Genomic DNA, 22,755 nt, shown 5'->3' with positions numbered 1-22,755 from the left:
GCAAAAAGCTAGGTACCACAAACAAAAAAGAGAAAGGGAAAAAAGTTCTGAAGCATTGGAAGGCAGGGCTGCGGAAATAATACGATCACAGTCCGCTAAAAAATTTGACACCTCTGATGCAGTTTCTTTGAGTGAAATTTCTACAAAGTTGCAACAAAAAAAAGCATAGCATGGTAAGTCAGCACATTCTTGATTTTGTTTAATCTTTTTGATCTTTTCAATTATCGCTATTTGAAGATCAATAGTCATTTTTTTCTACTATGCTTAGAAGACGCGCAGCGGTGGTTTAATATGTGTTCGGACCATTTGCTTTAAAGGAACACATCTACAAGTTTCCGTGGATTTTTTTTTTCCTCCTAAGTTAGTTATGGAAAATGTTATACAGTAAATTGTTGTGGATATCTTTTACATATTGGTGTTTTTTAATGGTCTATTTTGACTTGTGTATTTTTCACCCCCTTCCCCCCCCCAAATAATAATAAAGGATTCAGCAAGATAATTAAGGTCTGGATGTTGCCAGGATTTTTGAGGTACTTGGAGCTAGCTGTCAAAAAAATTTAGAAGTGAAGTGGTAATCTAACTTTATCTGAATTCTGCCTTTCCTTTGCTGAATGGCATGAGATAGCTATTAAAACTTAATTTCACTGGAGAGCTGCAAAGCATTACTTTCTCCAACTCAGGTGTACTTCTTTAGACTATTGAAATTGCTTTTATGTGTGCCAAGTCGGCAAACAAAATATCAGGCTTTGTTCTTTGGATTGAATGCCGGGTTGGGGGGTTGGTTGGGAGGTGTGTGTGTGTGTATGTGTGTGTTGGGGGAAAGTAAGAAAGCCATGCTTTTTTTAAATCCTCCCCTCCCTTTATGGGGAGATGGATTGTTGTGGAATCGGGGGAGATCCCAAGGATTGTGCCTTTCCCTATCAAGCGAGAGAATTCTGTGAATGGAACTGTGCGTGAGCATCCTGTCTGGCAGCGCTGCTGGTGTGTGCTGCTCGCCTGTGCTGCTGGCGGGCTGTGCTCTGTGCGGCGGCAGGGCGGGTGCTGCCCTCCAGTGGAGCCTGAGGCCGGCGCGGGCCCTGAGCGGCCAGCGGGCGCGGGGCAGCATGCTCGCGAGCCGTCGGCGGGAAGGAGAGCCCCGCAACCCGCTGTAGATGGTAAGAGGGTGGCCGGGCGCGCAGACTGGGCCGGGCGGCTGCGGTGCGCTCTCCTCTGGCCTGTGCGCCCTGCCTTTACATGCGAGCTCAGCCTTTGCGTGGTTGCCTGTCACTTTGCACTAACTTTGAGATTGATGTCCCTTGACTGCTAAGGAGGTGCCGGTGGAGCAGCTTTTATTATTTTTTTCCTGCTGCTTTTTTCGTTTTTTATTTTATTTTTTTATTTTTTAAACTCATTTTAAACTAATGTAACGAAAACAAGCTAGCAAGGCTTTTTTAAACTTTCCAGTTTGCAGCCGGTGACTATGGAAAGAGGATTTTTAACTGGGATGTGAAGATTTGGGGAAGAGTGATTATTCATTTCTTTATTTTTTCTCTTTACTTTTTTTCCCTCCTCATAACTTCAAGTCACCAGTACTTAACCCACCGGGTCTCCCCTATCCATCTGCAAAGGGGTTTTGCATTTCTCCCCTACCTCTTTTTCATGGATACTCTATTCAAGATCCAAGTCCCCCGCTGCCCTTTTCCAACTTTATTTAAAGCGGCACAGAACTTTTTGCCGCTAGTGTGGAAGAGAACCAGCCTGCCTCCTGATCTGGCTTCGAGAAAACCCAGGCTCAAGGCACAGGAAGCTCCCTTTCTTAGGGGGTGGGGTGGGGGAGTATTTAGACAAATCTCCAGAACTTTGCAGCTAGCCATCCACCTCTTGACTTCCTTCTCTCAAATGGAAATGTTATAAGAGTGGGTGCACTTCTCACAAATTGGGGTGTCCTGGGGACACACACACACCCCCAAGTGTGGGGCAGGGATATCTAGTTGCTGTTTGTTAGAGGAAGTGAGTTTGAAGACATCCACCAGGTTTCCAAAATGGTTTTGTTTTTGTTTTTCTTGAGGAAGAGGAGGAGGAGGAGGTCTGTTCTGAAATGGGTTGGCTCCTCCTGTTCTTTCCATGTTCCTTGTCTTTAGCCGGGAAAGAATAAGAAAGAAAAAAATAGCAAAGAGGTGCCGACTCCAAGTTGCCTGTCCTGTTTGCTTCACTTTATAAGTTGTTGTTGTTGAGTGATGGGGAGCTGTCCGTCAGCAGGGAGGGGACTCGCAGTTTACTTAAGAAATTGCGTGTGTGACAAAAGAGGGCTGCTGGAGTGTGGTGGTCCCAGTGAATAGAGGGAGGGGAGGCAATTAGAGGACTGTGTGGTTGGGGCTTTTTACTTGTCAAACTAGAGGCTCATTGCTTTTGTTCCTGCCATGTAAAGGGAAATGGCAGGGTTTTGTTTTGGTATTAAGGGCCTTAAGGATTGCTGTCTGACACTTACACGGGAAGGCCGCCTAAGTCCAGAAAAAGGACCCACTGAGCAGGATTTCTTTAAAAAATAAGAAAATTCAAAATTCTCACTTTTGTTGTTCTTGTCCTTAAGCCTCTGTTCTTCCCCCCCCCCCGTTTTTTTGAGGGAGAGTGAAGGTAGGTTATTAACTTGTCCTGATGTTATTAACAGATTGCCTAAGAGACCAATGGCATGACGACAATCCTGTGGGTTTGGAGATAAACAGCTGGACACCCAGTTCAGAAAAATTAAGAACATGTCTGTGTTTTGTGCCCTGTCTATGAGAAGAAAGCAAATCTTCTAAAGATGGTGTTACTTCAAGGAAGCTGGGTCCAGGACACCCCCCCCCCCGTGGCTACCAGGGTGCCCTCTTACCTGTGTGGCTGTGTGGCTGTGTGGGTTGTGTAGCACTTGGGGTGGAAGAGCAGGAGAAAGACTTACTCTGACTGAGTTTTGTCCTCTGCAACTTTCTGATGACTTGAACCACCTCCTTGAAGCAGCCTGCCTCATACCTCCCCCCCCCCTTTCCTGTGAAAGGGTATCACGATGTAGGAATCTCTCAACTCCATTTAACTTAAACCTAGGCAAATGTACCCAGCCTTGGACCCTATGAGAACACCGGGAACAGTAAGTCCTGGCATCATTCAGGCATTGCCTTTGCATCTCTTTGCACTCTCTCGCGCACTGCCTTCTCCCCCCTTAATTCCCTCTCCCTTCCCTTTTCATTGGGGGGGGGGGCGGGAAGCTCACCAAACTCAACAGTCCACCAAAGGGAGTTCAAGTTCCCACTGCCATACTTTCACTAAGACCAGGAAGCTTTCTGCTTCTAGAAGGTTCGTGGGAGTCTCGCTGCTATTCAGCAAGCAAAAGAGGGTGTGTGTGTGTGTGTGTGTGTGTGTGTGTGTGTGTTCGTTCTGCAGACAAGGTCCTACTAAGTGTCACTCCTGTGTCACTGACAAGAAAATACACTTTTCCCCCTTCCTCCTTTTCACCCATCGGAGCCCTCTCCTGAAGAAATTTGTTGTGAGGGATTTGACAGTCTTGCAGATAAAGTGCCTGCCTCCCGCATGGGGCTGATCATTTCCCTCATGGCTGACCTTAGTAATTTCTTAGCTGCTCTGAGCGGTGGCTCTGTCCCTGCTGCCCAAGGTAATAGGCGAGGGAGGGGGCCTCTGCTTAGGCGCCCTGAGCTGGCTGGGGAAATGGGCCTTCTTCAAGGATGATGTGGTGGTGGAGAAGAGGAACTAGAAGCAAGGATTTGTTTTGTTTTGCTAATTAAGAATTTAGAAAATTTAATCTGCAACTAGTTGAACTAGATAATTAGGTTTCTTTTTGTTTGGGTTTTATTTTTTCTTTTTGAGGGATGCCCTTGGAAGGACTAAACAATCATATGGGATGTGAGTAAGAATTTGAAGATTGTTTTCCCCTTTTCTTCTCCTCCTTCTCCTTTTAATTTTTTTATTCTTTATTTTTTTTGGTATTCCAGGGCAGGAAGTTGGAGCTTACTACATCTTTTAAGATGTTTTCTTTTGGCTCTTTAAGGGAAAGGTATCAAGGGAAGAGAAGCTGAAAGAAAGAGGAAAAGTAAGAAAAGCAGAAGGGGGAGGGAGGAAATTGACCTGGTCCCATCTTGACACTACAGAGAAAGGTGTTTTTGTTGTTGTTTGTTTTTTTAGGGTGGAAAAGTTTTTTCTCCCCCACCTTTTTATTTTTTATGTAAAAAAGAAAACCAAAGCTATTATGTACCCTAGGGATACAGTTTTAGTGGGAATGGAAGATTTGAGTGGTAAGGGAGGCACAGTGGCCTCTGGCTTCTCTCTCTTCCAGCAGTTGGGCGGTTGGCACCTCAATTTGAATTGCTGGGTGAGTAGCAGGGCGTGTGTGTGTGTGTGTGTATGTGTGTGTGTGTGTGTGTGTGTGTGTGTGTGTGTGCGCGCGCGCGCATATGCCTGTGTGTTTGTGTCCTTGTGGTCTTGACCATTAAACTTGTATGCTACCCTCCCCTCCCAACATTCAGCTGGTGGGGAAGGGGAAAAGGGAAGCAAGAGGAAATGCTCAGAAATGCTCAGCTTGAGCTGTACCCTTTCACTGTATGTTTCCTTAGCAGGTTTTTGTTTTTTGTGGTTTTGTTTTTTTTTTGGAAGGGGGAGGGGGGTACAAAAAGGCTGGGAGAGGAGAAACAGCTTGACTTTGCTCACAATTCTTACAGTTAAAAAGCAGTGCAGACTGCTAAGTGGGAATGAGCTAAAATCTGGGGGGGGAGCACATATATATATATATATATATATATATATATATGTTTTCCCCTGTTTGCGATGGGGGGGGGTGGGCTCCCTTGCAGCAAACACAGGGTGATGACATCACCCCGTAGAGGAATTTGCTTTTGAAATTGGCTCTTTTATTTTTATTTATTTATTTATTTATTTATTTTTCTTGATCGAGAAGGCATTTCCAGGAGCAGGGCTTGTCTAAGCTGTGTATTCTGCTTTCATATTTAGTAGAAACTTTGATTGCTCTGTCTCTAGTTTTATTTATTTATCTTCACCTCCACATTTCAGAGCTGTCCCCTTTTTTTCTTCGGGTGGGGTGTTTTGGGGTGTGGGAGTTGCTTGGGGTGTTTTGTGTTTTGTGTACTGAATCTGAAATGTGTGTTGGAAACCTGAGCAGGAGGCTGGTAAGGGCCCGTTGTGCTGTTAATGATTAGGAAGGAAGTTCTTTCTCGCAGCCCTAGTTTTAGGCTCTGGATACAGTCTCCTCTGTGCAAAACTGGTGGGTCTAATCCTGTGCCACCAGCTGTCAGAGCATAGGCTTGAATTTGCTGGTGATTCCTTAATTATCTTTATTTAAAAAAAATGGCAGAAACATTTGCACTAATCCGCCTGCTTGTGTCTTTGGGGAAGACGGAAGGAAAGCTATTTCAGACTCCTAACTGTCCTTATGTTCTTATGTCCTTATGTAACGACAGGTGTGGGCCTTGGCTTTCCATCCTGGTTGTATACAACTTTGTCCTTTCATCCATGCTTGTGGCAAAAAAAAAAAAAAAAAGGTGTGGACTGGCACAGCAGATGTGTAAGTCACATTGCCGTGAATTTCCCACCCAGTACAACTCCCCTTCCTCCTTTTCTGAAATGCCTAAAAGGTTCCAGGTTTTGTTGCTCTGGTAGCTGCAGCCCCTCTGTGCCTGATGTCTTCTGCGAAAGGGGGCTGCTTTCAAAGAGTCAATTCCCTTTCAGATGACACAGATATCATGATCTTTGTATTATCACAACAGGGCTGCACCATAGGCATTTTCTGGAAGCCAGGGAGCCTGGAACCTTATATTCTTAGGAAAACCTTCCCTTTGTGGTTTGGGGCTGCTTCTACTGCTGGAGGTAGGGGGTGGGGAGGGGGATGTCTTGGCAGAGCTATGTATTGGAATTCTTTCCTTCTGCAATATTTTGGAATGTGATGAAATCCTGACATGCCCTCTGGATTACATACTTCTGCACACATTTGAAGGTTTTTTTTTTTTTTTCCCTTCTTCTTTCTTCTCATTTTCACAATCGAACTTTGCCTGGGCGATTCCAATGTTACCTTTAAACTTTTAACTCATCCTCTTACCAGTGGAGGGAGCAGCAGTGGTGTGTTGCTCTCCGCACCCCGTGGAAGTTCCTGGTCGTTTTCTGGTGCATCATACACTGAAGGGATAGATGTCTGCTAAAGGCATTTGGGAAACTCGTAGAACAAAATCAAATAGACAGTAATGCTGTTCTGCCTTTGCAGTTCACCCTCCTTGTAGTACACCTTTTCGAAACCTCTGCCAGATCCAGACTTGGGGCATGTGTGACTGCTCAGTGCATGAAGTGCACATTTATTCCTCCTCTCATCCATTTCCAGGGGTAATTAAAAAAATTTTTTTTTTACTTGCTCTCAAAAGAAAAGTGAATTTCAAACATGATCTGGCTTCTCTAGTTAAGCACGGGGCATCAGAGCAAAGCAAACCACTTTTAAACATCTGTTCATTGTAAATCAATTAGAACAGGTGGTATCGGATTTTGTTCCCTGCGTCTTTCTTGAAATCCCCAGGATATAATAACCATTATGAATTTAAAATTTATGCTGGACCAAAATTGGTGATTTCCTTCCCAGTATGTTAGGAATCTCTGGATTTGGGGGAAATCAGCCTGGAAATAATAATAATAATGATAATTATTATTATTCAAAGTTGTTTTGGAGTTGAGCTTTTGTATTTCTTCATTCAGCTAAGGTTCAATTTATTCCTGGCTCTGGAAAATCTGCTCTGTAGAAACAGCTGTACCCTGTTTCTCAAAATGCTCGCGGAAGCAGACACTTAACAAGATTGATTATACTAGGACTATTTAGTTAATACTCAGGTATGGGAGAGAAGAATCTTGTGGGAGCCCAGGCAGAGGTTGCTAATTTCTAGAAGTTAATGGTGAAGTGGGTGGTTTGCCTACTCCCAGCCCTGGTTGAGGATTAGGATAGAGGATCCCATTGCAAGCCCTCTGTACTCCCACAGCTGACCTCCAGCATGTTTCAAGAGAGAGGTAAACTGAAGAAAGAGAAAGAAAAAAAAAAAAAAAGGAAGGAAGGAGGAAAGAGGGAGAGAGAGACAGAGAGACAGAGAGAGAGAGTAAACGAAAGGAAACAAACTTTGGTGCCTCAGTGGTCAGAGGCCAGCCTGGACCGAGCAGGCCAGAGATGTCAACACACAAGTGCGTTGAAGGTTAGTTTGCCGTGGGGGCACAATAGGATGCTTTCTCTTTATGGAAAAATAAATGAGAACGAGTGGAAATAAATTATGTTTAATGAACTGAACTGGAAGTAATTGTCCAAGGGCCTGTGAAAGCTCAGCTGGGCTGGACCTTGGCGGCAGCCTTTAAAAACAACAAAACAAAACCAGGCAGCCGCTCACAGCTTTCTTTTCCAGGTTTCAGTGTTTCCCTCCTTCATGGCATGCTCACCTTCCGACCCTCTCTCATACTCTCTCCTCCTTTTTGGGTGTGTGTGTGTGGGGGGGGGTAGTTAGGAAAAAGTTAAGAAGAGCTGAATTTTTCACTTTTCGACCTTAGTGCCAGGCAGCCTGTTTGGCCTGTTACCAAGTGGATCCTTACATCCTAGAAACAGCAAAGACACATTTTTTTTCTTAAAAAGCTGGGGGCTCAGGATGGTTTGAGTTAGGGCTCTATCTCCGTGTTGTGTGAATTCAAGTTTGGAGGAAAAGTGACCACACATTTATTTACTTTGTCCCCGCCTGCCCTGTCCTTGCAAGAGAAATGTGAGAGCAGGAGAAAGTGGGAGTCTGCAGAACTGTGCCCTGGGCAGAGAACCTCTGGCTTCTCTCTGCCTCTTCTTGCTGCCTTAATGGGTTTGATTCTTGGGCAGGAGTCACCCACTGATCCTGCACAAATAAATACTCAGCACCCTGAAAGGCAGCTCTCAGGGGCTGCAGAAGCTGCAGCTGGCCAGATGTGAGTCTCTTCATCTGCATCTCCGAGCATAGCTTCGAGCCTGGGACTCCTTCTCTTTCTGTTGATGAGAATTCAACAGGCAGGGCTATAGTTATTAGTGGGAATCTTGTCCTGGGCAAAAGTCCCCATGAGCTGGGGGGCAAGGCCTTAGATAGAAAGGAGCTCAGTGTCCAACTGTGAAAGGTTCCTGGACACTGCCCTCACTGGGTCCTGGCTGGCTGGGCTTCCGGTAGCTGGGAGGAGAAAGGGAAAGGCAGGGTAGAATGAGTGCAGATGCCCATTTGGCCACCAGGGGAGCTGGCCTGTCACCCTTCCCCTCTGTTCATAGAACACTTGCAGGATAGGACTGCAGAATGTTCCCCAGATAACTTGGGAGGGGGTGGGTTGGGGGAGGTGAGATGGTGATGCAGGTCACCTTGTGTGTCACACCAACAGCTCTAGGCAGGAGGATGGCCAGAGCTCCTCCAGGAGTTAGACACACCCCCTCCTTCGCCCTCATCCGCTCTTCACCACCACTGCTCCATGCCTGCAGTGATGTGAGGCCTCCACTACTGTCTCACCAGTCACCATTGGCTTTGGTGCCACCATAGTCTGGGGCTTCTGGAACAATGCAGGGAGCTGAGCTCTGGACCCATTTTTCCATGTCAGAGCCCGTTCCTGAGGCCAGTCTCGGATCCTGGGCAGGCTGTTCCTTCAAGACGCCCCCTCCCCTAGGACCTTCCAGACTCAGCCTGCAGAAGAGTGGAGACTGACAAATGCTTCTCTGTGCTGCTTTTGTTTGATAGTGCTGGGCGCAGAGAGGCACTTTGGGGCCCCATTTTTCCTCTGCAGAAAGGGAGAGCAATAGGGGAGCAATGAAGAGGAGGGCCAGTCCCGAGGCCAGGGCTCCCAGTGGCCCCATTTGTTTTCAGAGACTGTTGATTAATAGATTGCAGGGTGAAGAGCCAGCTTTCACGCCTGGTGAGTTCCCTGCAGTTGGAGAAGGTGGGGAGGGTAAGTTAGAGTGAGAGGAGGCTAGCAGGGCCATCGACAAGTGCCAGGATCAAGCTATCACCCTTTCTTGGTTCCAAACCCCAGGATCAGAGATGGGAGTGTGTGGACCTCTGGCCACAGGGTGGTGAGGCCACCATAGCAGAAGAGGTCTTTAGAGGTCAAGGGTCAGCTACAGGGGCATGCAACTCCCCCACCCCCCGCGTGCCATAGTTGGAAAAGCTTTATGTACTTGGAAGGCTGTTAAAGGACCCTTTCTTTTTAATTTAACTAGTCAGTGCTCAAAACCCACAGACCTTAATGAACAGATCAAGGAAGGCATGGGTTTGGGCAGTAGGTAGAAAGCAGAAAGCCATCATGATTTCCTGCCAGATGAGGATTTGGGTATTGAGGGTCCTTTTCAGTAGATAATTGTTTGTTTTGTTGAATGGATTCAGGTTTTTCATTTAAGGCTTATTTTTTTTAAATATGTATATATATATTTATTAAATGGAAACACTGACAAGACCATAGGATCAGAAGGGTAACAATTCCCTCCACCAGAGATCCGTATCCCATCCCCTCCCCTGATAGCTTTCCTATTCTTTATCCCTCTGAGAGTATGGACCCAGGGTCATTATGGTGTGCAGAAGGTGGGAGGTCTGGCTTCTGTAATTGCTTCCCCACTGGACGTGGGAAGGCTCATGTTATTTAGTGTGTGTGTGTGTGTGTGTGTGTGTGTGTGTGTGTGTAGAGAGAGAGAGAGAGAGAGAGAGATTGATTGAGATTCACATCATAGAGAAGCCTGAACACCAGTCCAGTACATGTGAGTCCAGGAATCAAACTGGGAACCCCTCAGGCATGCACATCCAGTGCTGGACTAATGGAGCTATTCCCTAGCCACAGTAGGCACATTTATTTTGTTTATTTTAGTGCCCCCCCCCAGCTCACTTGTCTTGAGTGCCTTGTCGACTGAACAGACCACATATAATGTGTGTTTCTATCACTGGGGTCCTGCTGTGGTCCGATACTGCCTGTATCTCTCTGTGAGAAGCAGGCACACCCCTTTACTGTCTTTGTGTTCCCCTCACCTCCTCCGCCTATCAGCCACATGCTCTAAAAATCAACACTACGATCCCTCTGCCTGAGGGTGCCCAGGCTCAAGCAGGGGTTCCCAGCTATGGATCTGAGGGGATGAAGGGGAAGGAATAAGGAACATAGTTGGGTGGAACTGGTCTGAGTTCTTAAGATGTGGGTGGGTATGAGTTTGGGTTCTTATCCCCTTGTGAGTCCTCATGTATCTGCATCCTCCTCACTCTGGCCTCCTGGGCTGAGCTCATCCCATCAACATGGTGGTGTACCTCATGCAGGTGCCAATCTCTACAGACACACTGGTGTGGGTATGGGCATGAGGTGGCATCAGCTGAGTGAGAGTGCAGTGTCTGGAAACCTTCCCAAGAGCTGTGACCTGGGACAGATCCTCAGCCCCTGGGTGGAATGGTTAGAAAGGCCGGCCACTTCATAGGACTGTCATGAGGACCTGGTGAAACATGCCTCTCTCTCAGTGCAGAGCCAATTCAGAGTCAGGTCGACATAGATAGATGGTGTCAGCTGTTAGCTGGGAGCTACGCTGGTATTGACCTTAGAGCTAAGTAGCTGGTCCCCTCTCCACCTCCATCTCTTGGACAAGCATTTCCCAGTGTCTCCCGGGGGCAAGTGTTTGTGCTGATGTGGAAGGCAACTGAAATTATTTTACAAACTTTTGCTGTTTTTATGACATAGATTCCTGATATTTATTAAGTTCTCCCCTCCCCTCCCTCTCTCCCTCTCTCTCTTCCTTCCTTTCTGAGAGAGTAGAGTACCATTCACTTCTGTCTTGTGGTGGTATTAGGGACTGAACCTGTGACCTGGGGCCTCAGGCACGAAAGCCCTCTGTTCTGTCATGTTAAGCTGTCTTCTTGGCTCTCATTAGGTTCTTAAAAAAGTTTAAAACCTGTAACTTTGGCTCTCCTTGGAACTTTCCACCACCACCAGCACCAGTACCAGCCACCACCATGACCTAGAATATTAGCTAGCTGTCACTGGGGGGGGGGGGGTGTCTTTTGTATCCAGTAGTTTTTGAAGACATATTCAGTAATTAGATAAAGCATTCTCTCTTGTAAGGCACTTGGCTTTCTGTTGCATTTGTTTGCCGTGAACACTGAACCCCATACAAAGAGGAAAGAGGAGGAGAGTGAAATTTGGATGGTTGGTCTCATAACCAACTCCCGCATAGACTGTTGATTTAGTGTAGGTGTTCTGGTTGTGTTTCTGGGAGGTTGTCTATGCTTTTCACATCTGAATCTTCTTCCGGTGGAGGGGGGGAGACCTCTTTAAAATAATGCAAGTTATTCTTCTAGAAGCAGAAAATCTAGGGGTTTATTTCCAATTTGGGTGGTTTTGTGTTGCATTGATAGCATCTCCTACTCAGGGTCCTCACCCCATTTCTGGAAAAGACCAAATTCCCTTCCAACCTTTCAGATTTTACTTTTAACTTTTCCATGGTAGTCTTCTGTGTTGGTGTAATGAAAAGTGATTTCTTTTTGTCTTAAAAGATAGCAGAATACATTTATTAATTGTCACCAATAAATTAAAAAAATTTTTTTTTTAAAACGGCTGGGTAGTCACAAAGCACCCATCCACCATCCACTTTTGCATCTTTTGCAGCAGTGCTGATGAAATCTGTGGTTGCATTTCCCTTGGGAATTGAGTTTAAGTAGTGAATCCAGTGGGCATGGGAACCTCATCTTCATTGTGTGTCCATCCTTAGTACTGACTGGACCTTTTTCACCCAGTGTTGCATTGTATTGCTTATGTAGCTCTGTGCTAATAATCAAGCACTTTACTGGGGTGACGTTTTAGTTTTCACGTCCCTTTGAGATAGACACGGTTTTGTCTGGAGTTCACAGAGACAGAAGTTGCACAGATAGGCTAGTGAGATAGAACTCAAACCCAGGTCTTCCTGAATGCACAGGCTAAGCCAGCTCTCAGACCTTTTGTTGGATGCTGTCACAATAAGACATGATGGTGGATGGAGTCTGAAGGACCACCCATCCAGTCCTCTTCTGTGCATCTTAGTAGTAACTCCACTGAAGGAGCATAGCCCTTTACAAAAACGAGTCAGTGAGACCGGTTCTTTCCTTCTCTCCCTTTTGCACTTATGGTTGTAATTTGATGGTTCTTGTACAACTTAGGAGGCTGGGTTCATGACTCTAAGGCATTACAGGGGATGGATACAAGGTTCTAGAAGACACAGTTCTTGTCCTCGAGGGATTTAGCTAAGTGAGACCAAGAAAGGCACAGATGTGACTCCAGCAGTGGGCAAAATGTGGTGGAGAAGGAATGGCTTGAGAGGCTCTGAGGCTGGAGGAGCATATGGGCATTTTCTAGAACTCGGTACAAACCTAGAAGCGGGTTGGTTGGATGGGAGTGGCAATTAGAACTTGGTTTCTGCAAATACAATTTGAATTTCCTGTTTTTCCGAGACATTCAACCTGGAAAGGCACATGTTTTATTTATTGCTACAGGGACTTGCGAAACATGTAGTGAAGGTCAGAAAGAAAACCCTCTTCCTGTAGAGTTCCCATTTTCTCTCCAAAAGCCAGGCAGCAGTTCAGACCTCACATCTTTCCATCCTTCCCGTGCTGTGGTGTTCTGATAGAACTAGAAACAACCAGCTGGCTAGGATCAGGTGAGTGAAGTAATACCAGGATGGTGCCAGCCCGACTAGGCGTTCAGCCCTTGGACATCACCTCCATACATATCTCTACGAGGGGGTTATTAACTGTCAGGCTCCCTTGTTTCCCAAAGGTTGTCTTCCTCCTTTGCCAGCCAAGTAGACAGAGACTTTGCTTTGTCAGTCCTATTAGTTCCACTTAGAAAACAAAAGCTTACCATTAGGCAGCTTCTCCCCGACAGTGATTATAAAGTCCCAGCCTCTCTGAGCTTACCATGTGGCCAATTCTAAGTTAAACTCTTTCTAAGGACTGGGAGTCCCTGCACCTTTAGATCTGTGGTTCTCTGGTCATAGCATTCATTGCTGAACAGAGGAGCCATCATGATACCCAATAAACAGACCCAAGATGCCAGGGCCCTGAGCTCAGACCTACTGAATCAGGTCCCTCCTGAGAGATTTGCTTCACTGTGCCAGGGGTGAGCAAAGTCCTGTTTTCACTTTCTTTTTATTATTATTATTATTATTTATTTTCCCTTTTGTTGCCCTTGTTGTTTTATTGTTGTTATAGTTATTATTGTTGTTGTTAATGTCATCATTGTTGGATAGGACAGAGAGAAATGGAGAGAGAAGGGGAAAACAGAGAAGGGGAGTGAAAGATAGAGATCTACAAACCCCACCTGTAAAGCGACACCCCTGCAGGTGAGGAGCCAGGGCTCCAACCGGAATCCTTACCAGGTCCTTGCGCTTCGTGCCACATGCGCGTAACCTGCTGCGCTACCGCCCGACCCCCCTGGTTTCATTTTCTACTGCCACTTCCTTCCTACTTCCCTGAAGTCCTTCCACCACTGACAGACAGTCTCCCCTCCTGCTGGACTTTCCTGGCCTCTATCTACTGGGTCTCCATTTTGCCTACATTTTCCTACACTGCTTTGGCCTGCCCTACTCTCTTCTTGCCTTTTAGCTGATAGGAATCTTGCATCGTTTTCTTGTTCTCCCAGTAAGCATCCGTCCACACCATCTGACTATGTTGGTGCCTCTCTCTATCTCCCTTGCTCTTTCTCCCTCTCCACCCCAGCAATGGCAGGAGCTCAGGGTTATTACTCTTGGAGTTGTTCTCAAAGAATTCTCGGTGACACACCCCCGAGGGCACCACCTTGCCCACACATTCATGGAACCGGCTGAGGAGGTGGTGTCGGTTCCAGAACTCCTTCTGCTTTGGTGCTTTTAATCTGAGTGCTTTGTAAAATGACTCATCGCATAACTGAAGGCTCCTGTGAGCAGATAGTTTGCTTCTTTCTCCACAGGCATTTAGTGGTGGAGAGGAATGGCTAGGTCAGGCTGTTGAGAAATATTTGCTGTAGCGTTTAAGAAGGCCATGTTTTCCTTGCTAAACATATCCATGAAAAAGCTAAGAATACCTACTAAAGACACTTTCCCCAAAATTAACAAATAAGAAACACTTTTTTACTTAAACGAATAACAGGGAGTCGGGCAGTAGCGCAGCAGGTTAAGCACAAAGCGCAAGGACTGGCTTAAGGATGCTGGTTCGAGCCCCTGGCTCCCCACCTGCAGGGGAGTCACTTCATAAGCAGTGAAGCAGGTCTGCAGGTGTCTGTCTTTCTCTCCCCCTTCTCTGTCTTCCCCTTCTCTCTCCATTTCTCTCTGTCCTATCTAACAATGACGACATCAATAACAACAACAATAATAACTACAACAACAACGAAGAACAACAAGGGCAATAAAAGGGAAAATAAAAAAAAGAAAAGAAAAAAAAAGACAAGAAAAATACAGAGACCTAAGTGTTTGGTTCTTGAACCTGAGAGGCGCTAGTGGGCAGCACTGAAGTCTTCTTTGCTTTTAATGCAATGCCTTTTCCTTGATGTTAATGCAAGTTGTGCCTTCCTAAAAGTAATAAAAGGAAATGAAGACACGTTCCAAAATGAAACTTGACTCTAATCCATTCATCATCTAATACTAGCCTCTTTATCTTCCCTGGTACCTAATCTGGTTAAATGTCCCTGTTGTAGGATTTTAGTGAAAATCCTCTATTGGGAATAGGGTTTTTTGCAATTGGATTACTCTCAGCAAATGGCCCAGTAGTTCCCTTGTTTCAGCTTGATTTTTTTTTTTTCTTTGTGATCTTGTTGGGCTAAGTTACAGCACAGAAGCATAGTGGGGGTGGGGCAGCTCTGGGGTTGAAGGGCAGGAGAGACATTTGGGAAGGTCTACAAAAACCTTTAAAATATTTCTCTCTTTCTCCCCCCCCCCTTACCTCTCTACACCCATCTCCCTTTCCTAAATGTACAAATGCCTGTACTTTGTTTTCTAGAATGGCCCCTTTCTAAAATGCATACCTTTTATTAGCCCAATTCATCATCATCCAGTTAATTTATCAGTGTTCCCTCAAGACTCCCTAATGAAATTTCTAATGAATTAGGGCTGCTGTAATCTGCATAAAATATGCAGGTGCTCGCCTGGCAGTTTAGAGCTTTCTGGTAGAGTTCACACTCCCAACCAGACCTGAGTGGGTCTTTTTATCCTTGCCATCTGTAAAGGATTGTAGCCTCCCTGCTGGCTCTGAGGGGCTGGGAAGGGTCAGGAACCAGGGGTGGTGGCTCAGGAGGCTGGGTGAGGGGGATTTGGGCCCTGTTGGGTTTCTTGTAACTGTTAGGTTTCCTTAGCCTGTCCCCTGTGAAGACCCCCTGTGTCTCCTAGAGGTCCCTCCACTGGGTCCCTGGGGTAGGAGATTCCCCCCTACCCACAAGCACGCAGTAGGCCTGAGAGATCATAGTTCCCTGTTTCCGGATGTGAAAAATGCAAACAACTGGGCTCTATGACAGGGCGGTGGTAGGGGAGGCGCCTTCAGAGCCAAGTTCTCAGTGGGGAGACTAAGACCGGAAGTGCACCTGACCAGGGGTTGTCTGAGGACTATTTGTCAGTTTAATGCCTGTGTTGCCTGTGTTGTAGATCCATTAGGGTCTGGGCTATGGGTGCAGTTGAGCATTTTATGAGATTGGGGGTCTGGGGGAGGGAAGTGCCGTGGGGAGGGGAGCTTGGCGATCCTGTGTTTAGAATGCTTGGTATCTTGGGACCCGGCTGATGGAGTTTCTTTTTTTTTCTCTCCATTTCTTCCCCCGCAGTCGAACAAAGTGCCGGTTGTGCAGCACCCTCACCATGTCCACCCTCTCACGCCTCTTATCACGTACAGCAACGAACACTTCACCCCGGGAAACCCACCTCCACACTTACCCGCTGACGTAGACCCCAAGACAGGTAGGTGTTGGGGGCTGGCTGGTCAGTGGGATGGAAACTCTTTTGGGAGTTTTGGGGTGGGTTCCCCTGCCCCTCTGAGAGGTCCATCTGCAGTGCTCAAGGTGGCTTTAGAACACCAGTGCTCCCTGCATTGGGCTGTGTTGGGAACCTGGCTTTGAACTTCAGACATGGAGGCGATAATGGTTTGAGAGGCATCTCACGGGCTCCTTCTCAGCTTTTTGGGAGAGCAAGAACCTTCACAGTGTGGTTCCCCAGAGCCCTGGTTGCTTTGATGGTCAAGGACCCCTGTCACCTGAACATGACTTGTTGGTGCAGCTCTAAGATACCATAGTTTTAGATTTCACTTTCTTTTTGCTGCTATATTTGAATTCTTCTGCACCTACGATGACCTGGGCGTTATCAAATCCATTTTACAGATGGACAGTGAAGCCAAAGGCTTCATCAAATGATCAACAGGGTCCCGGCCAGAAAACATTTTTCTGTTTTTATACTTGTCCTTCCTTCCATCCCAAATGTCTGTTAACTGCTTCCTCCCCCACCCCCAATAGGAGATAGGTAAGTAGGTAGGTAGGTAGGTAGATAGATAGATAGATAGATAGATAGATAGATAGATAGATAGATAGATAGGATGATTAAGCAGGTTTATGCGTACACCTCCCTATAACCAGATTTTTAGTCGGGGATATTACTTCATGCTGGGGTGGTCTTGGAAGGCGAATAGTCAAGACAAAGAGGGAGCTTTCAGGCTGGGCTATCCCCTGAGTCAGGGTCCCTCTTTCCAGAGAGTTAATTAGATTGATGGATGTTAAATGGCTATTCTGTGTCACTTTGTCCAAAACCATTGTCGGGTGTTGGGCTGAGGAAAACTGCCTGGTCAGCTGGCCTCTGCCACCCCTGAAAGGAGCCACACACTGGCTGGTTTTCACCCATGTAAGCCCCCTTTGTGCTGGCGGGGAGCTGGGGGTTGAGCCTGGCGCTTGGATGGCTGGAGGAGGCCGCCAGCCGGCCCCAGGCTCTGCCAGTGAATGGCGGCATCCGCATCTCATTTAAATAATGGCAGTACAGGGAATAGCTTTTAAATGGTTATCGTAAAACATATGATTAATGTCTGCGGACTATTTACTTTTTCTCTGTGAACATTTTTTCAAGTGTTCCAGTGGCTTGGTGTAGGGTCCAAGCCTGGTTCATCTGTTTGGTTGTGTTGTTTTGTTTTGTTTTGTTTTGTTTTTGTTTCTTTAAAGAGAGAAGGAGCAATGTCGGCATGAAAATGTCACCCAGGAAGACTTAATTCACAGATTAAATGCTTCCTGGATGAATTAAAAAATAAAATAAAAAATAGTGTGTATCCTTGAACATACACCCTTGTTCCCTTCCCACCCTGTATGCCTGAGTTCCTCCTCTCAGCTCTTGCTTTCTAAGAATTGATGGTTGGATGCGCACCAGGGACACTGAGGCGGCACAGACCTTCACATTCATTGTGTAGACCTTGCTGAGATTCTCAATGCCGGTGGCATATTGCCACTTACTCGGGAGGGAGATGGTGAATTCACAGCAAGTACTGTCTTCCAGAGAATTTGGTTCCAGCATTGAAGAGTCCCAGGGCCTCTTTATCTGTCCTGTTCTGAAACCTTGGGAAAAATGCCATGCAGGGCACTTGATGAGTTTCTCCTGTAGCTCCTCATCTAAGTTGGAAGCCGGGGGGGGGGGGTGGGAGAGAAAGGAAAGAGGGGAAAAGAAGGAAAGAAAAAAGGAATGGGGGTTAGGTGGTGGTGCACCTAGTTAAGTGCACACACTACAGTGCGCAAGGACTCAGGTTCAAGTCCCTACTCCCTACCTGCAGGGGGGGAAGCTTCAGGAGTGGTGAAGCAGGGCGCCAGGTGTCTCTCTATCTCTTTCCCTCTCTATCTCCTCCTTTCCTCTCAATTTCTCTGTCTCTATCCAACAATAAAATAAATAATAAAAGTTAAAAAATAAGGAAGGAAGGAGAAAAGAAAGTTATTTGAAAAGAGACAGAGGTAACCTTCCCACATGCCTCAACTTAAACAAATGTGGGTGAAACCAGAGGAGGAACTCCGAGTGAGTGAACAGCTAGAATTAAAGGGGGTGAAGAGCTGGTTTGCTGAGGCAAAGAGAATCAAAATTGCTTGATCACTGATGGTGTATCAAGCCCTCTTTAGGTGTTTTGTTTTTTTTTTAATTCGTATAGTTAGAACCTGCAAAAAATAGTTCATTTGGACAGTGCACTTGAGTGCGACCCAGGTTTCAGCCCAGCCCCCGTCACAATGAAGAACACTTCAGTGCTGTGGTCTCTTTCATGCTCTAACTAAAATAAAAAGTATATAAAATTCACACTATTGATGAGGCAGAGGCAACCTGAGATGGTATTTCCAGTCTGTCCATCACACCATCCACACAGAGTAAGATAAACCAGTTCTCTAGCTGAAGCAGAGGGGCAAGGAGAGGAATCTGGTCAACAACCCTTTCAGACAGGATAGCAGAAAAGAAGCCTCCCTTCCTCCTCTTCCTGCCCTGGGCCCCCTGACCATTTCTTTTTTCCGTTTGTACCTAAAACACTTTTGCTTCTTCTCAGGAATCCCAAGGCCTCCACATCCTCCAGATATCTCTCCGTACTACCCGCTTTCGCCTGGCACCGTAGGACAAATCCCCCATCCGCTAGGATGGTTAGTACCACAGTAAGGAGTTCCATTTTTTAATTTTCTTTTTGTTCCCTACATGGGCATGCTTATTATTTATCCTGTTTTGTGTGTGGGTGTGTTTGAGAAGACAAGATTAGTAATGGAGGTTTGGGAAAAGTACTGAGAGGATGCTATGGGGGGGGGGGAGAATTATTGCTACTGGGTTCTGAATCCCTGGTTCCTCCCTATGAACAGAAGCGGCCCTCAGGATCATTTGGGAATTGCAGAAGGCTCTGAGTGCTTCTAGTCATAAAACTGCCCTACCATTAGATTGAGACAACTAGGATTGAGACAACTAGTGGTACCAAGCACTCCAGTTATGAAATCCAAAGTGGGAATAGAGGGTGACGGTTGATTTTCTTACAACCCCCACTCCATCCCAATCCATCACTCCAAAGTTGAAAACAGTAGTGGAAAGTATTGTTTGCTGAGAAGCCGCCTGTTGTTCAGCCAGCATCTCTGAGAATCTTCCCAGACTGAAGATTATGGAGTGGAGGTGGGAGAGCCAGACTAAGGTGGGGGACCTTCCTAAAGCCCTAGTTGTTAAGCAGGATCCAGGTCACTAAACTGCCCCCTTTTTTTTTTGGCCCCCAGAGTTATCGTTGGGGCTTGGTATCTACACTAGGAAGCCACTGCTCCCAGTGGCCATTATTTTTCTTTCATTTTTTTTCTTCCATTTTATTTGATAGAACAGAGAAAAATTGTGAGAGGGAGGGAAGGAGAGAGAAATATAGACACCTGTATTCCTGCTTCACTGCTGCAGGTGGGGAACAGGGGCTTGAACTTGGTCCCTTGCCTGAGTCCTTAGGCAGAGTACTGTGTGCATGTAACTGGGTGCACCACCACCCACCCCACCAAACTGCCTTTTACAGCTCGTCTCCCTCTCAGCTGTCTCACTTTTGAAGCACCTTCCATCATTAACTGACCATTAGCTTTTTGTTATTTTTTAAAGGGTGTTTTAAAAATCAGAGTAGAAAGACCTTTAGTACAGAAACACACCATGTTGTTTGTTTGTGGGTCTTTGCATGCATGTAGTATGTGTCTTGCAATTGCACGTTTTGTTTCTGTATCTCCATGTTTACCAGAGATCTGTCCCCTCTTTTAAAGAAGCGGAACAATTTGTCCTTTCATAGCAGGAATAGATGCATGATTGGTTTCACCTTCAAGTGTGGCTCTTGAAGACAGCCACCCTGCTACAACCTTAGAGAAAATGCAGAACTGGAGTGTTTCACCTTCCCTAGTTACTCTTATCTTTCTAGCTGAGAAGCTTCTATCTTGATTAAAAAACCAAACAAACAAACAAGCAAACAGCTTGTATTCTGTAATCACTACATTAAAGACCAACTTGGGGTGTAATTTCTGAATGTTTTTATATTTTTTTTCCTCCTTCATTCTGTTTGGGAGGACAGATTCCAGTGTGGGTCCTATCTGTTCTTCAGTCAATGGGGCCATCCTTAATATAGTTCATAGTCACCACTTGCCCCACTCAACTGAGGGGGAGATATTTGAAGGCTAGATAAAAAGGAATCACCAACTCAGACAACCCTCTGTCAGAAAAAGTTGTATGTCTTTCATGAGGCTGCTATTTTGCATGTTGCTGTATTTTTTAATTATTGTAATAAGGTGTGATTGTCTATTGGTTACCCACAATTCTTCTTGGGGACTCTCCCCCCGGTAACTCTTGTCAACACTTGTTAATTTGACAAAAGGCTACAAATTAAGCTCTGTTAATTTAATGTTTTCTCACCGAGATCTAAATACCGAAAGAGGCCCAAAGCGCAACTGAAGTCCTTTGATTCACTGTACTTTATTTTGGTATAAATTTACATTCATTATTGTTTTCCTTTGGATGTGTAGCCCTCAATTAGTGTGATGGCTCCATTAAAGCAAGTGAGACTTCGCCTTTAATTATTACAACAAAACACCTAGTTTCAGCTTGGGGAGAGGGTCTCTATTGACATAAGCAGAGGTTATAAAATTTAATTAGCCATTCCTATCAGATTTATGGCATTCAAATTGTTCTGTGTTTCTTCCCTTTGATCCTTCCTGTACAATCCCCAAGATTTTTGTTCTGATCAAATGAGAATAAAGCTTACTATGCAAAGAGAACTTCTCCCTTTTCTTTTTCTTTTCCCTGCCTCCCCATCTTGTTGGCACTCTCTCACTTTGTAAACCCCCTCTTTGTAGGCAAGGTCAGCCAGTGTACCCCATCACGACAGGAGGATTCCGTCATCCTTACCCTACAGCTCTGACTGTCAATGCTTCCATGTCCAGGTGAGTTCCGAGAACTTCTGCCAACACCTCGGGGTGACTTCTCAGAACATTTCCTGTTCTTCTCAGAACATACCAAATCATCCATTCCCTGTTCAGAACATTGCCTGTTCTTCTCAGAACATACCAAATCATCCAGGGCTTATGTGTAGTTCTAAGGAGGCAAGGCTGATAGAGCATTATTCCTAGAAAATGCTAAAAAAAAAAAAAATTGACCTGAGCTTCCAGAGTGGGTGACGTTAAAATTTCAAGATCAAATGTCTGAAACAGTCATTTGAGTATTTCTTTAAAAATTTAAGAAGACAGGAAAAAGTAGATAGGACATGCAGTGGACATGTACTGGACAGGAAAGGAAAGGATAGAATTAAGTTCACTTTTATACATGGAAGAGTTTGAAGAAAAGTTATTGGTCTTCTTAAAGCTCAGACTTCAGAAGCAACCAGAAAAGAGATTCCCCTACCCTCTCGACACCCTTTTTTAAGGTCCAATAAGAAATTTCCATGTAGGAAATTTCAAGCTTTCCAGTAGCCACATTTTAAAGGTGACCATGACTCTAATCAATAGAGCCAACAATATTATCCAAGCATACTGTCATTATAAAGTAACTGTGAATGAGATTTGAGATTTGCTTTTTGTTTTATAAACCTGGTGTGTGTGTGTGTGTGTGTGTGTGTGTGTGTGTGTGTGTGTGTGTGTGTATTTTACCCTGATATGCCTCAATTTGGACAGGCCACAATTCAAGCACTCACCGCACACTGGTCTCTGTGGCTCTAAATTTTTAAAAGTAAAATAAGCAATTACTAAATAAATTGTGTGTGTTCACGTTTTCAGGTGTCCATGAGCACACACATGGGCACACCAGCTCACTGGCACACAATCCACCCACATAAATCTTTCTAGGTCTTTCTAATCCCCGTGCTCTTTCCCCCCCTCTAATTAATGCTGGCTAATTTTTCAGTGACTGCTAGTTTATTTACAAACTGGTCGGCAGCAGCATGTTTAAGTAGTCACTAATTGCTCCTAATGATAGTTTTATTTTCTGTTCATCTGATTTCCAGTCGAGTTAATTAAATCGGTGGAGGTTTAGACTTTGCTGATGGACTGCAACAACGAATCCATTTTGATGATGGCACGTAATTCAATTAGCATGCATTACGTGGCAAAGATGCTGGCCCCCAGCCTCTTCCCTCCAATCTCTGGAGCCAGCAAGGGAACCCTAGACCTGAGCAAGGGTTGGAGACAGAGGCCTAGGTGCCTCTTCTCTCGTGCTCAAAGCCAAGCGGCAATCCTGGTGCGGGGATGAGTAAGAATCATGCTTGTCAAGGAAAAGACGCTGTTGATTATGCCAGGGATACCAGGCAGTTGTGAAGGTCCATTTCCCATGTGTGATAAATCCTCTCGATGTCAACATCCACCTGACTATTGGTTAGGCGGGAAAACCTTGTGTCCTCTTCTCTAGCTGCAAGAATGAGGTTTGATTGGTTAAATAATGTCCCTGGCAGCCTTGCAAAGCATTGGAACCAACAGGGAGTATCCCAGGAAGGGGGAGGAGGTTGGAGGAAGAGGCTTCTTCTGAGTAGTCCCCTTCCTCCCTCTAAACCAGCTTCACAGAACGCACCTGACTGTTTCTCTTCTTACTCCTGTTTGTTTATGCCATGCATTCAGGAGGTTAAAAGCAGCGAAGCAATCAGAGGTTGGGGATTGGGGTTAAGCTTATCGATTGAATTATCATTAAGAGGTTAGTCGATGATTTCTAGGTGGACAGGGCGGGGGGGGGGAAGGGAAGGGAACCAGGTGGAGGAAAGGTTAGGGGCTCAAGGTGCGGGGGTTGGGGGGAAGGCTGTAGATTCCCCAGGTAGGTCTCATGAAAGGTGGCTAGTTAAA

General features: G+C 45.6%; 1 protein-coding gene across 50 annotated transcripts in view; it reads left to right on the top strand.

Moving 5' to 3' along the window:
- The window catches only part of TCF7L2 (transcription factor 7 like 2), a 227,817-nt gene that overhangs the window by 185,611 nt on the left and 19,451 nt on the right, over positions 1 to 22,755 (top strand). For 35 of the 50 annotated variants that reach the window (XM_060171283.1, XM_060171282.1, XM_060171275.1 and 32 more), the window contains 3 exons: positions 15,772 to 15,904; positions 18,495 to 18,597; positions 20,788 to 20,874. In XM_060171283.1, coding sequence (XP_060027266.1) covers positions 15,772 to 15,904; positions 18,495 to 18,597; positions 20,788 to 20,874 — 323 coding nt within the window. The remainder of the gene's footprint in view (positions 1 to 15,771; positions 15,905 to 18,494; positions 18,598 to 20,787; positions 20,875 to 22,755) is intronic. The other 15 variants (XM_060171276.1, XM_060171284.1, XM_060171278.1 and 12 more) reach the window with 1 other exon arrangement.

This window comes from Erinaceus europaeus, chromosome 14 (assembly GCF_950295315.1).
Source record: "Erinaceus europaeus chromosome 14, mEriEur2.1, whole genome shotgun sequence".
In the NCBI taxonomy this organism is placed as follows: domain Eukaryota; kingdom Metazoa; phylum Chordata; class Mammalia; order Eulipotyphla; family Erinaceidae; genus Erinaceus; species Erinaceus europaeus.
This window is presented reverse-complemented; position numbering and strand designations above follow the sequence as displayed.